The sequence below is a fragment of the Haemorhous mexicanus genome, chromosome 10, assembly GCF_027477595.1.
Source record: "Haemorhous mexicanus isolate bHaeMex1 chromosome 10, bHaeMex1.pri, whole genome shotgun sequence".
NCBI lineage: Eukaryota > Metazoa > Chordata > Aves > Passeriformes > Fringillidae > Haemorhous > Haemorhous mexicanus.
In genome coordinates, this window is record NC_082350.1 from 3652572 (window position 1) to 3667084 (window position 14513).

At 43.0% G+C, this 14513-nt stretch overlaps 1 protein-coding gene across 1 annotated transcript in view; it reads left to right on the forward strand.

Moving 5' to 3' along the window:
- The first annotated feature begins 439 nt into the window (after window positions 1–439).
- Window positions 440–14513, forward strand: part of AMER3 (APC membrane recruitment protein 3) — a 41211-nt gene continuing 27137 nt past the window's right edge. The window contains exons 1-2 of the mRNA XM_059854969.1: window positions 440–533; window positions 7283–10336. Coding sequence (XP_059710952.1) covers window positions 7304–10315 — 3012 coding nt within the window. The 5' untranslated portion in view covers window positions 440–533; window positions 7283–7303 and the 3' untranslated portion in view covers window positions 10316–10336. The remainder of the gene's footprint in view (window positions 534–7282; window positions 10337–14513) is intronic.

Here is a 14513-nt window from a genome sequence, read left to right on the forward strand (position 1 = left end):
CTCTACAAAGGGAGGCACATTCCAATAGCCTGTATACACTGCCAGTGAAGCATCACACTAACCAAAACACATTCAGATAATTTTTCCTGAATCCTGGTCTGAAACAAAACAACACATGAGAAATGAAATTAATTTAGATGCATTCCTCCCTATTTAATAAGCAGTCATACAGAGAGGAACCAAAATGCTGGCTCAGAAACTCCCAGGCTTATCTCCTTGCTTTTATTCCTAAAGCAAAGGAGGCATTTCCATGGCATCAAGCAGATGGCTGAAATCAGCATCTTTCCTATATCAAGCTCCATGTGGAAGCTTAGAATCTGTGTGAGGTACGAAAAAGCTACAAGCTGGAGGAATGAGGGGGTGGGGATGAAGGAAGAAGGAGGAGGAAAAGACAGGGGGTGGAGAGTAACACTGGAGAGCAGCAGTGGTCCAGCCCCTCAGAATCTGAAAAGCATCACAGGAGCCTCTGGATAAAGAGCAGCTTCAGGAGCAAGGCTAGGAGACAGAGGATTTCTGCTCAGTGATAAAACATGGTGAGTAGGATTTTTGATCTGCCTGGTTTGCTCTGGTGCAGTGGCATTTCTTTTGCTCTGACACAGTGACTCTGAGTATTATTTTGGGATGACTGCTTGATTTGGAAGCATTGCTTTTTACTTCTTTTTCCATACATCTGGCAAGTCTGTGCCTGTATTTATAAAAATGCACGCTCTATCTCCTTTTAAAGCAATAAATTGCTGAGGACAGCCAAAGCTGTCAGTGTTAACACTTTGCTGTCTGGTACCAACAGGCTGCTGGTCAGGGCAAGAAAAAAAAGCCCTGTTTTCTTCTCAGGTATGCAGTGGAAATTTCTGCTCTGCTGCCTTCTCTTAGCAGTACAGTGATGATTGGAAAGCTCCCTGCGCAGGAGTTAGAGCTGCCCTTTTACATGATGTAATTGGAATTTCAAGCCAGTTACGTTTCTTTCAGCCTCAGGTATAGAAGAAAACTGAGAGAGGGGTGCAGAGATTTTGGCAGAGAAGGAGCCTCCTTTTGTCATGGGCTCAGCCTCCTTCTGCCCTGTCACACAGCCCATGTGTGGCTGGGGGATGCTGTGGGTGCCCCAGATGGGGCTGGGGGAAGCACTGGGTTGCCCCATTGGGGCTGAGGGATGCTGAGAGATGCTGTGGGTGCTGCTGTGCCCCCAGGGATCCCTCCTGTCAGCACGCAGCAGGACAGTGTGCTGGGAGTAGAAACGTGGTTAATTTTACTATGAAAAATCCTGAGCTCCACAAAACAGTTGTCAGGGCTTAGAGGAAGGTTCAGACTTCCCTATAGCACATTGCTAATAAGATTAAGCATTTAACTGCACATCTTTCTAGTATTCTGCTGGGGAGTGTAAGATTTTACTTTGTGTGCTCAGTGGAATGAGGGTTGAATTAAAACCACACTAATGTGGTTTTTGCTGGTTCTTCATGAGAAAGCCATTGCCTGACCTAAATGTATATGCAAATAATTAGGCATCCTGGGTTACCCAAGAGAGACAAACGATTAAGGGGAATGATAAGATCCAGCCACTAAGGGTGATGAGAGGAGTACTCCTAAGGAGAGGCATGATCTCAATGCAGGTTTGTGTGTCACACAGGCGCCTTTAAAAATAAACATTCTGCTGTTTCCTGAATCACGACTGTCCCTGATTACATCCTCCATCCTTTCCACCCTGTTCTTTTCTGCTTTCTAATGGAGATGAGATGGTAGCAGGGTAATCAGTTTAAGGGGGAAGATGAGCTCTGCTTTAAAATCCCCTTTGCTTTTTACCAGAAGAACTGTTATGTTTATTTGCTCACTGAAACAGTGTTACAATAACTGCAGTGAGAATATCACTACCCTCTGACAAGGAAGCCGTATTCTGCTTTGCAATTAAAAATCAAATTAACAGAATGGAATATATGTTCATGATTAGTAAGTATTCCCATTATTAACTTTCATCTTCTCAGATAAAGAGTTAGTATTTTTGCCTGTAAATAAACAGTCTTATTCCAAAAATCTCCCCCCTGCCACACGCTTTACTGAGAGCACCAGCTGTTCTTTATGCACTGCTAATTGATTAGATACTAAAGATTAAAATTAGTGTTGTTCCCTGCCTCTAAAAGTAGCTGTGGCTTTCACCACCTCATGCTTGCTTGTTTTTTGCATTTTAGGACTTCCAACTGGTGGTCAGTAAAAATCCTCCTGAGGCTAAGAATCGGGAGAGCGTCCCAGAGTCCTCTGGTCTTTTTCCCTTTCCCATTACATGATTTATCAAGAAATATTTTTTAAAGATTTTCATCTTAAAATGCATGGATTTGAATCTTAATGCATGTCCATATACCCAAACCAGGGAGATGCTTTCAGGAAATTTAATTTTGCTACAATTTCTGATGGAAAAGCAGGGTAACATTTTCAAAGGTACCTCTGATACTCAGCATCTCAAGTCTGATTGATATGAAGCCACTTGTGGAAAAAGGATTTTGGACTCACTCCAAACTTGTATCCAAAACCACAAAAGCAGTAGAAAGAGGTTTTTCCTTACTTTTGCATTAAAAATCTTGAAAGACTATTCAATGTTTATCAACTTTTTCATTTAATAAAAGGAAAATGCTTGGAGGGAGGTGAAATTCAGGTGCCAAGTGACATGCAGAACTCTGCTTAGCAAGAGACAGCAAGGCACCATCTCCACAACTTGCCAATTGTGAGAGTGATATAAATGTAAAGAACACTCCTATCTCCCCTTCAAAACCACTATATTCTGAATTTTACCTATTTCTATCTCCATGAGAGAGAATTATATATAAATTACACATCAAACAAGCAAGTAAGAGAGGTCCAAGCTGGATCACTGATAAGATTTTGAAATAAATGAACCTCAATTACATTTTTTCCTACTTGAGCAAAATTATATTTGAGCCAAACTTGCCAAAGCTGGAGACTTTATCTAAATTTCCTCCTTGTAATAGTATTATTTCTATCCATGCAACCTTGCTGAAACAGTTACTTCTACTTTCCCAGTAGGATGGTATTCCTAGAATTACATGCCAGAGGACTGATGTTTTACCTTCTCTTTGAAGACAGCATAAACAAATCTTTCTACTGAGTTATAAGCTAGAAAGATACAACAGCTTTGACCCAGCCAAAATCCCAGAGCAAGGTTCTCTCACATTCCCCCACAGAGGGAAACTTGTAGATGGCTGGCAGAAAGTGCTGGGGCCATGGGCAGAGGCAAATGTGACCCTTCTCTTTGACATGGCAGAGGCAACACCTGCAGAGTTTGAATCCTGCCTCCACCCATTTTCCTAAGGAATGTCTGGCTCCATTGCATCCCTCTTTGGCCTTTGTATGTTGGCCTGGACTTAGGGGGGATTTAGGCCTGAATATGGCTCTTATTAACCAGAACACTTACCTAACTCAGTCTTGCTCGGGTCCTCATAACCCAGATCCAGAAGCAACTGCTTTGATTGTCCTAAAATCAAGTCTCCTCAGCCCACAGGAAAGTGTTCATCGTTCCATTCTAAAACTTTAATTTACTTTTAGATGAATCGCAGATGCAGTAAAACCTCCTGGTTTTAGGAAAAGTCTGTGACACACCCTGCCCAGGTGGTATATGTTTGAGCATGAAGTAATTCTGCATTTTGTGAGGAATATTATCCAAATAAAAAGGAAAACCTTACTCACATTATAGTATCAGCCTCAAATCCACGTCTAATTGCCTGCTTAGACACCTGTGAAATCCTAAAAGTGAGCAGCTGGTCTGCTCAAGCCAGACAAAAAGTACTGTTTACTGTGGATGGGAAGCCTGAATGCTGCTGCTGCACCCAATCTTCTTGGAAAAGACAACTAAACTGTAGCCTGGAGTAAGATTTGAGGATGTCCTCTATTTAAACACATTCCATAAGCAATTTTGCAGATAGTAAAAAACCATTTTGTTATTAATGAAGAAAACATTGAGACTCTCAGTGCACTGACTGCTAGTTTCCACAGGTTTCTGTTTTTTACAGTGACTTTTAATTACAAGTTTTATTTCCTTTGCAAAGATGGAAATCAGCCCTCATATATCTTTTATCCCTGTGGAAGAAGTGATATCCTGCAAGTCCAAGAGAATAATTGAAAAGGAACAGAGACAGGCACTGGTGTAGCTGAGTGCATGGGTCAAGAAATCCTAGAAAATGTACTATATTTTAAATGCCTGTAATAATTTTTCATAGCATTTTGATTTAGCTTTACATAACCACTGGAGGGTAACTTTCCCTTACAGCACTTTAATCTGTTTCTAACTTCACTGGTACAGCTTCTGGGGTTAGACATAGAACTTGTGTCCCTGCAGAGACCAAAAAAAGAATCATCACAGAAATATTTCTGGTCTATTTTTGGAAAGAAGTTCATTGATAGTTTACATCACATGAGTATGAAGAGGAATGGGAAGTTACAAAACAGCATCTAAGATGAATGTTTTTAAAATCTGCAGACTCTGCTAGTCTGTCCTGAGGAGCCCTCCAAGAGTTGACTGAGGAGGACCTCTCTTTCGTTTGTTCATTTTAAAGAGCATTTTTAATGGGGAAGTTTTACAAAGATGTGACAGTCATAGAATAAGCAGGATGACACAATGAACTAGATACTAAATCTGGCATGAATCCTGAGGGAGTATTAGAAATAGAATATATGGGAATAAATAGTAACATTAAATAATTAGAACACAAATTTGGTGATTATATATATATATCCATAGTAGATTAAAAAAAATCAACAAAACCCAACAAACCAAACCACAAAATCCCCACAAAACCAAACAAACAGCTAACACTTTTTTCCTCATCAGAAGAAACTGAAAAGGCAGCATCAGCTGCCATTAGTGTATCTTACATTATTATGTTACAGATATTCTCAATAAATATGTTACTTGGGCCATTTTGAATTTTATCTTGAATTTTTATCTTGAATTTTTTTTCAAGATAAAATTGTTCATCTAAATCTATTAAAAAAAAAAAAAAAAAGAAAGAACAAGCCTTGAAGTTTCTAGACCCAGTTATCAAACCGGTCATCCATTGTGTTTCTTATCAGGGAGATATAATTCAGATCAAACATTATTTTATTCCAAAGATTATCCAATTTCATCCTAAATTCTTAGTTTTAATACATTTCATACTTGACAGTAAATAAATCCATTCCTAAAAGCCTTTTTAATGCATCTGCAGAAAAGTTCCCAAGTATGCAATATCCTACAAAAGTGACCTTTGCTTAGTGCTCAGAATGGGCAGAAACAGCTGCAGGACTTCAAAGAGTCCTACATCACATTGTTGTAAGGCTGGCACCTCCCAATGTCCCAGACCTCTGAGGAGCTTCTTGGCAGCCTCAGGGACACAGGGACACAGTACCTATTTCTGCACTTGCAAAGGACTGAGGTGTCAGACACTCTGTTTCTGGGATATTAATAACTGGTCTTGCATCAGCTTTTTCTGATTGTTTTCACAACCCTGCTGGAGTTCTGCATGTTGCATTGCTTGTCGATCACACCTTGCTTTTCAGAAGAGGAATGTAATCGTGTCCCAGTGACCTATTTCTAAATATGCAAAACAAGTTTCCTGCAGCATCAGTGAACTCCAGATACCTGACAGGCTAGTAAAATGTTTACTGGCTTTCATTAAGACTGTTCTGTAACACTCACATGGAGTGCCAAGTGCAGATGAATGTGCCAACATCTCAATCACACTGATAGACGCCCATCTATCACCACCCACCATGTTTCCACCACATGTCAAATGTTCAAACTTTGCCCTTATGTTCTCTGCCTTTTGTCACTGACCTACATTTATTTGTAAACATTGCTAATCACCTGTTAGTTTGCAGCTTCTAGAAGAAAGGGGCTGTCACTGATCTGCCTGCTGGAGAAGTGCTCCCAAATACACAATCCTGCATCTTGTGAGGGGATGGTCAGAGTGTGGCTGTTCCAGCACACAGCCTGGCAACTGGAAAGCTTCTGGAGGCTACAGACAGCTGTTACAGTTCAAAATAGCCAGTTCAAGGCTGCTTTCAGTTCTATTTTAGGAGTACAAAGCCTAGGCTCGGTGCTGAATTTAAGATCTCCTGTTCAGTGTCTCCAATTGTTTAGTTATGTCTAACCGATTCAAAACAAGATAAGTCATTACATGAAGTTTAATTTGGGAGAGATCCAAGCATGTTCTTTCAAGAACAGGACTTGGAGTTACTGTGCTGTCTCCCACCAAGTAAAAATCTGGTTGGTCCAACAGCTTTTAGGTAGTGCTTGCTACATCCCTGATATACCTTCATGGAAATCCACTGACTTGCTCAATATTTGAGCTGATGCATGACAGGAAGGGATCAGATCTTTCCATGAAAGAACTGCCAGAAAACGAACAGTGACATGGCTAAAATAATTAATGAATAATTAGATTTATGAGAATATAAACCAGGTTCAATACTAAATTCTATAGGCAGAGCCTGGAACTGGCATTGATACAGGTACTGGAGTATTTTTAGAAAGAGCTAATCAATGCACAGTGCAGACTCAATATGGCAATGCCTCTGTGTGCTACTCTGGTCTTTGTAAATTGGAGATGACACTTTTGTCGTGACTAACAATGGTTTTCAATGTGGCATTTTTGATTTTTGACAATAGAAGTAGCAGTGTAGAAAATTATATCTTCTGCTCAGAAGGAAGCAAAATCAGTAATTCAGTCTCTGCATGCTTCCAGGGTAGTACTAAGGTTTATGGATTTTCTATTCACAGGTAAGGATTATTTTAATATAAAGTGAGCGTTGTGTGTCAAAAGTTTGATCCATTTTCTCAGGAGATTCCCCAACTTATGATTTTTATCCTCTTCTAAGGTACAGATCTATGAACTGCTGCCTACCTGATACACACATTTGCATGTTGAACTTTCTTAGGCATTGCTTTTCACTGAGGCCTTTTCTACCTTCAGAACAGGACCTTTACCTTGTTAAAAGCCATCCTGGAGTCATAATCCTCAATGCAAATCTGTTTATTTATATCAGACAAAATGTTCTGTGAGCCTCAACTACCAACCCATGATGTGCACTTTCTCCATGTTGAATCTTCCAGCCAACACACCTTTAGTTTCACTCAGTCTGTTTCTCATGCAGTACCATGACTCAATGATGGAAATGCCTGATGGCAGAGAAACTCAATTTTATAATGGTTAAAACCCCTTCCTTTGTTCTTCATTTGCTTTCAAAATTTACAAGTGCTACCCACCAACCTCACAACAGTTGTGTTCTGCTGTTTTCTTTACAGAAACAGCTGTGAGGAAGCAGTATGGAGCTCAAGAGAGGAAAGACCTTCATAAAATCCAGTGTGCAACATGAGAAGGTGCCACCAGTGCATGCAGCTCCTACCAACAAAGATGAGATGGGCAAAGACAAAAAGACAGCTCTGGAAGGAAACCAAAGTGTGGCCGAAGTCCAGCTGGCATGTTTGGCCACACACAAGAACTACAGATTTTCTACCAGAGCAGCAAGGAGTGGAGCTGGTGGTCACAACCTGGAAAAATCATCTGGCTCCTCCTACAAGCTTGTAAGGAAGAGTAAAACCCATGACTGCGTTGCTGAGGCAGACAAAACAGAGAGCTGCAGCCCCAGCAGCAGGGCTTGTGAGGAGGGTTTTGTTGGAAAGGGCAAGGCCCGACTTGTCAATAGCATCAGCTTTTCAGGGATGTCCAGCTCCAGCAGTAAGAAGGAGTGTGTGGTCAGCCCCAGCCAGTCTGCCTGCAGCAGTCAGATGATTGATTACAGGAACTTCGTGCCGCAGATGCCTTTTGTACCAGCTGTCGCAAAAACCATTCCCAGGAAGAGGATTTCCCTCAAGAGATCTAAGAAAGGGCTCAGAGATATATTTCATATTAGAAAAAATAAACCAGACAGCCTCTCATTTCTGGTGGAGAAGGACAAGAACCTGTCCTCTCCAGGCTGCAAGAATGAGTTATCTGGACGTCTTGCAAAGTATCTTTTCAAAACTGGAGAAGCTTGTGCAGCTGATTGCTTGGCACAGGACTGCTCAGACAGTGAACTGCAGTCTGACTCCTCCTACGACTACTGCAATGCCCTGTGTGAAGATGTTGCCTCCCTGAAGAGCTTTGACTCTCTCACTGGCTGTGGGGAAATCTTTGCTGATGAGAGCTCTGCTCACCTGGAGCTGGAGAGCAGCAAAGACCTCCTGCTGAGGCGAAGCAAGCACAAAGACAGCCCTGGCATGGGCTCCTTCCAAGGTGGGGTGGAGCAGCTGGCCTCTCCTGGCCAGAATGAGACAGTGGAATTTACAAAGTTTTGGGACAACATCAACAAATCAGTAAGGCTGCATCAGAGTGCCCTGTTTGAAAAGAAGTTACTGAAGATACCTGTTTCTGACACAGAAAAGGACAGAGGTCAGGCTGCTGTACTGGTCACAGACCCCCAAGTGTCACCTGATAAAGAGGGTGACAATTCCAAAGCCAGCTCCACAGAAACAGAAACACCAAAAAGTGAAAACCAGGAGTCCACATCCACGAGTGATGAAGGCTACTATGATTCATTCTCTCCAGGACAAGAGGATGAACTGAAGGAAGCTCAGACCCCTGGTGTCCCAGGTAGATTTCCAAGAGACAGCTACAGTGGAGATGCCCTTTATGAGCTCTTCTATGACCCAAATGAAGTCAAAGTAAACCCTATCCTTGATGATGACTTGTGTGCCTCTGAAAGTGTTTCAGAGCAAGCCATTGAAATCCCTTTGTCCATTTACAGCTTTCATGTTGGAGCTGAGGAGAACATGGCTTCCCAACCAACTCTAGACATCATTAGCCAGGGTTTTTTCCACAGCACATGGAAAGGCAAAGAATGTTTGCTAAAGCTCTGTGATACTGAGCTTTCACTGACCATGGGCATAATAAACTGGCTACGAAAACACTCGGGACTCATCTCCTCCCCTGACTCTCTTCAGAGTCCTCAATCACAGCCAGAAAAATCTAATGATTCATTGATCCCACCAAGTCACGGCCCAGAGCAGAAAGGGAGCACAGAAGCTCAGCAGGAGACACCAGGCAAGGGTGAATCTAATACAATTAACCTATGTGTGCCTTTGGAGGAAAGCAAACATGAAACCCAGGCCTTTTCAGCAAACATTGCTGGAGGAGACCACAGCCTGGACTCCTGCCTGAACACATCTGATCTGGATTTCCAAGGAAGAGAAGGGAGTCACCACAAGGACTTATCTGCAGTGCCTGGGACTGTGGAAACGACCAGATCATCAAATTATGCACCACAATCACAGGCTAACAGAGACAATCTGCAGACATCTTCAACTGAAAATGAGAAGGTAGCAATTTCCCTGGGATGTGAGACATCCAGAGATAAAAACCCACTGCCAGAAAAGCTTAACAGAGAGAGTGGCTCCCAGAGCTCTGAAAATCCTTCATTAGATGATACTCACGAAGTAGAATCATGTTACTCCTACAAGACTGCTGCGACCTCACTCCGAGATCCCCTTGAGAGGGAAGACAGAAATAAACCAATGTATCACTCCCTCTCTATTTCCTGTGACAAACCACTGCAGCCTCTAGCCCTCAATCACTTCCAGAGCTACATGAGCCCCACACCAACAGAGAGCAGCACTAACATAGTGCAGCTCTTAGAGCGCTGTGTAACACAGGTGGCATCATTAAAAATCAGCTATGAAAATAAGCACCTGGAAGACAAATACATCGGGAATGAAATGAACAGTGTCATTCATAAGATGTCTCAGTACAAAAACAAGTTATTGTTGCACAATGAATGCAGCTGCATCGCTCAAATTCCAGAATATCCCAGTATTCCTAGCACAAACCAATACAACTATGACACAAGTTTCCAATCTAGCAGTCCTTATCATCTGAAGCAAAATGGGGAGCAAATTTGCTCTGAAGATCAGAAAAGTAGAGCAAAAATCCTAGATGAGGTTACTCAAAGCAAGATCAATTTTGAATATGCCCAGCTGAATAATCAAGCACTCTCCTATTTAAAGGACTTTGGTCTCAGCCCAAGTGACTCTGGCCCTGAGACATCTCTTAGTAGACCAACATTTTTACCTCTCTTTAGCTCTGTCTGCCCAGACATAGCTGATACCTTCTCACAGGGCTCACACAGCACGGCTGTCTGTCTGTCTGACCCACTGCAGCCTGAGGAGGCCAAGCAGTGCAGCCCAGGGCCCTGGAACTGTGCAGAGAGCCCCTGCCATGGCCTGGCTGCAGGGACTGCTCTGTCCCCTCTCCTAGAGGCAGTGGCCCAGGATACAGCGGTGACAGCCAGGAACCACCAGTGACACACCTGCCACATGGAGAAGGTGAGTGCTCAGGGGAAGGGTGAAATTAAATGCGAAACAATTCACATTTAATCTGTTCCCTTTTCACAGAGGGACACTTAACAGAGGAGGCTGAGGCATTCAGGGTCTGTCATTTATGCTGGGGGTCACACGAGAAGGCCAGGGATCTGCAGTGTGTAATCACAGTGCAGATGTGCCCTGTCCTGCAGGTGCACATGTGTGATGTGCTCTCAAGCACAAAGGAAAGGCCACAGTGCTGTCCTAGTGCTCCCAAATGCACCAAAAGGATGGTCCTCCTTCTTCCAAATATGAAGTGTTTATTCAGAGGTGCAGTTTGTCTCTGGTCAAGAGCAAGAGCTGAAGCCAAGGCATTCTCCACATGCAGGGCTTGACAGGCTTCTCAAGAAAGGGATTACAGGGTCTCTGCTGCACCTGAAGCATTTGAAAATCCTTCAGCCCCACTCACATAGCCTTGGGAGAGCCAGAATCTGCCCTGTAAGAAGGGTAAGAAACACCTTTGCTGCAGATCAGAAACAGCTGATGGAGCATGCAGTGGTTGTGCTGGTTCAGGTTTTGCTGTCCCATGAGGCTTTAGGCCAGAGCAGGCACTGTCTGTACAGAGCTCTGACTCTGTGCCAGCTGAGAAATCCTCTGGCCTCCAGCTGCTGAGAGGAATTTGTTGTAGCAGTATGAAACTTGGGCAAATTCTCTGTCGTGTGCCCTGCCAAATGTGACAGATTGGCTGGACTCTGCCCAGCCTTGGCCTCTGAGAAGGCCCCTTTGGAGGTGGTGGAAGACAAAGAGGAGACAAGGGCCAGGACAGAGAATTAAGGAACAGCTCACTATTGAACTGAAGGATACAGGGAACACAGCATTTCTTTGGCTCTTGCTGCTCACAGCAGTGTTACTGCTTTCTGGTCATCTCTAAAGGCTTCCCAAGCAGCACAAACAAAAAAGGACAGTGTTTCTTTTCTCTCTGTGTGAGGCAAGAACACCCTTCCATTTTCAAGTCTGAGTAGATTCAGTCACCCACATTTCTATTTATGCCACTGTGAAAATGACCTTGCCCACTAACAAGGCTCCCATTGCAGACAGGGATATTTTTCAGGGGGTCTGCATGAAGCTAAGGGCCAGAGACTGTCAGTCTGCCATAGCCTTAACAAACACATTGTATAGTTATAATCTGTTCATCAGTAAATTAGGTCTTTCTCAAATGAATGAAGTGGTCTTGGGTTTTTTCCATTTTTGTTGTGAACAATGCTGCATTTGTGGTAGTTCTGCTGATTAGCAACTCACCTTCTTGTGTCACCAGAATTTTTAGCAAAATTTGAAACCCAAGGACACACCACAGTCCTTAGAACTATTAATTTCTTTTAGATATTTCTGAAATTATAAATTGAGTACAGATGAAGCAAGGGTTGTGCTTGCAGCTAGTATATGTATGGAACCAGGACTAGGCACAGCTGCTTGGGGTTAGAACAGATCAATGTATGCATTGGCCTGATATTTTTATTTTGCTGTGAATATTAATCCACAGGGTAGTGCTAGGAATATAGGCTAGGAATGGAAAGGAATTCTAATTTTGAGGAGTGGAATGATAGAAACAGAGAAGGGAGCTGTGTCGGTGTCAGGAGTGGAAAGAGATTTACCCTGAACAAGACATAACACAAGTAGACATTACTGGACCTGGGGCACATTCTTTGCATTGTATCAAGTGGCAGCTGCTGTGTGCCACCACGTGCCAGCACTGATAATACCTGCCATGGCAGGACTGTGACCAGGTCACGCTTTCACCTGAGTCCCAGAGAAAAGGCAATTCAAGCTTTTTTCCCAAGAGGGGACTGCTGATTTTTGATAAAGGTTCCTCAAACAGTAAAATGAATGAAATTTTAGAATATGGATGGGATTTATGTATTCATAAAGTGACTTTGAGGACTGGGCTCAGTTTAAGGAATCATTTAACAACAAAGTTGCTGTTTGTTACAATTTTTTACAGAAAAGGAATTTAGACAATAGTTAAAATGTCATGTAAAAGAACTGGCTGTGGGGACAGATACAAACACTGGTGTGTGCCTGGTTTTCCTACCCGATATTTTCTTGCCTGCCCACATAAACAGATGGCCTCCAGGTTTGCCATAAATGTTCCATCTTTGTGAAGATGACTCAGGAGCTTTGCCTCAGTCATGGGGGTGGTAGAGCAGGAGAGGCAGTGTACAAACATGGTGTCACCTCAGAATCCATGGAGACAGACAGCCCTGAGAAACACTCCTACGCTGGACATGACTGTGCAAACTGCGAGAGCTCAGACACAAAGAGTGCTCTAAAATGCCACACCGAGGAGCTGGGAGACAAGTGACAGATCCAGAGGTGGCTCCTGCTTTGTCCCTCAGGACAAATGCAGCCCCTGATCCTGCCATGGACTCTCAGGTCTGACCTGAAGGAGGAGAGAAGGTCACCTCTCTTGCCGTTTGTCACAGGGCAGAGGAAAAGCCCTTATCAAAAGCCATTTAAATCTCCTGATTTTATCAGCCCATCTCAACATATCCCAGGACTCACAGTAGCAAACAAGCCCAATCTCTCTGCTCCAAAAGGTGTTCAGGGTTCCTCTGGGCCATGCCTGGTCTCTTGGGCTTTGCTACCCTGACGAGCACAAACATAGGACTATGGTGAAGAATGGTACAAGAAATGTCAGTTACAGCTCCTCTTCTGTTTTTCCCTTCCCTGGTCTTTTAGAGAGGCCCTACAAATGCCTTGTATCTCAACTCACCAGGAACCCCAGGCTTCCTCACATGGGAATGTGGAAGGCTTAAGGAAAGTGAGAATTACAGATAAAAAATGCAATGAAAAGTATAATTTTCATTCTTCAATATCTAAAGATTAGAATTCAAAAGTGAACACAGTCCAACCCCTGGATACAGAGAGGATTCCTCGATCTGTACATTCATGGATCATAGGAAACAAGCTGCAGAAATTTGTGATTTTCAACCACATGTTTTTCATAAGGAAATTTCATTTTCAGAAAGGAAGCACACTCCTCAAGCAGTGCATTGGGAGGTCATTTCCTGACTCTTAAAACCCCTGGAACTGGCAAAACAGCCAACACTGGATGTCATAGCCATTGGACACATGTAGAACAAAATGCTCTCTGCAAACAGCAGCATTTCAGACCACTGAGCCATTTCTACCACTTAATGGGGTTGGAGCTGCATCTTCCATTAACTGGTAGATGTGACAGAGCAACAAAACCTCTTGTGCCCCCAACAATATGTGCTCACTTCATTCAAATGCTGAACTGCCACATTATGCACCAGTTGAAGATTTTGGATGTGTTTCAGTGATAGCCCTGAAAGGAGTGCATAGCAATAAGCTTGCCCTCAGGTCAGAAAAAAATACATAACTGTCAATCAAACAGGGATTGCTATAATAGATGGGGCAGATGTAGATAAAAGAAGACAGTATGGTATATGTGATTGCTGTTATCAAGGAACTGAGATTCAGAAGCAGATAAAATACAGCCTAGGCACTGCAAAATGACAGAGGAATGTGTATCTGATCCTCATCAACTGAAGGGCTACTCACTGGTCTAGGCAATTCCTGTAATGCTTTTTATTCCCTCCTGGTTCACCTTCACTCCCTCTCTCTTAAATAAGGTTGTATTTCTCCCAGGCAAATAATTTCTCTATCTGATATGCATAGAGAAGGCAGACTGCAATATTTGGATTTGGTAAAAGGAAAAGCAGAATGAAGTCTCATCTGAGTACAGGCAGTTTTCTGCTCAAGGTAGGGTATTATTTCTCAAAATGGTCAGAGAGATACTTTAACAGGTGAAAAAAATAAAGGCAGAATCTCTGTGCACACGGCAAGAAAAGTGTATGGTACCTTTTGAAGTCTGGTATAAGAAATCCTCCTATTTCCATGCTCCCTCCATGGCATAGTAAAGGGATGGTCTCTCAAGCTGCACATGATGAAATGTAACAAGAATACAGCACAGAGACAGCCAGCACATCTTCTGCACTGGAAATGCCTCTGGCTCTGAAATACACACCTGTATAAAGTCAGTTAGGCAGAGCATGTTGCAGTGGGTATTGAAATCTCATCTGACAGCCCACCAGCCATGCACACACACACCCTGATCACACAAGTGCATCACAAGGTACCAACGTTGCGTTTGCCACACGTGGTACCACGGAAGCAAAGA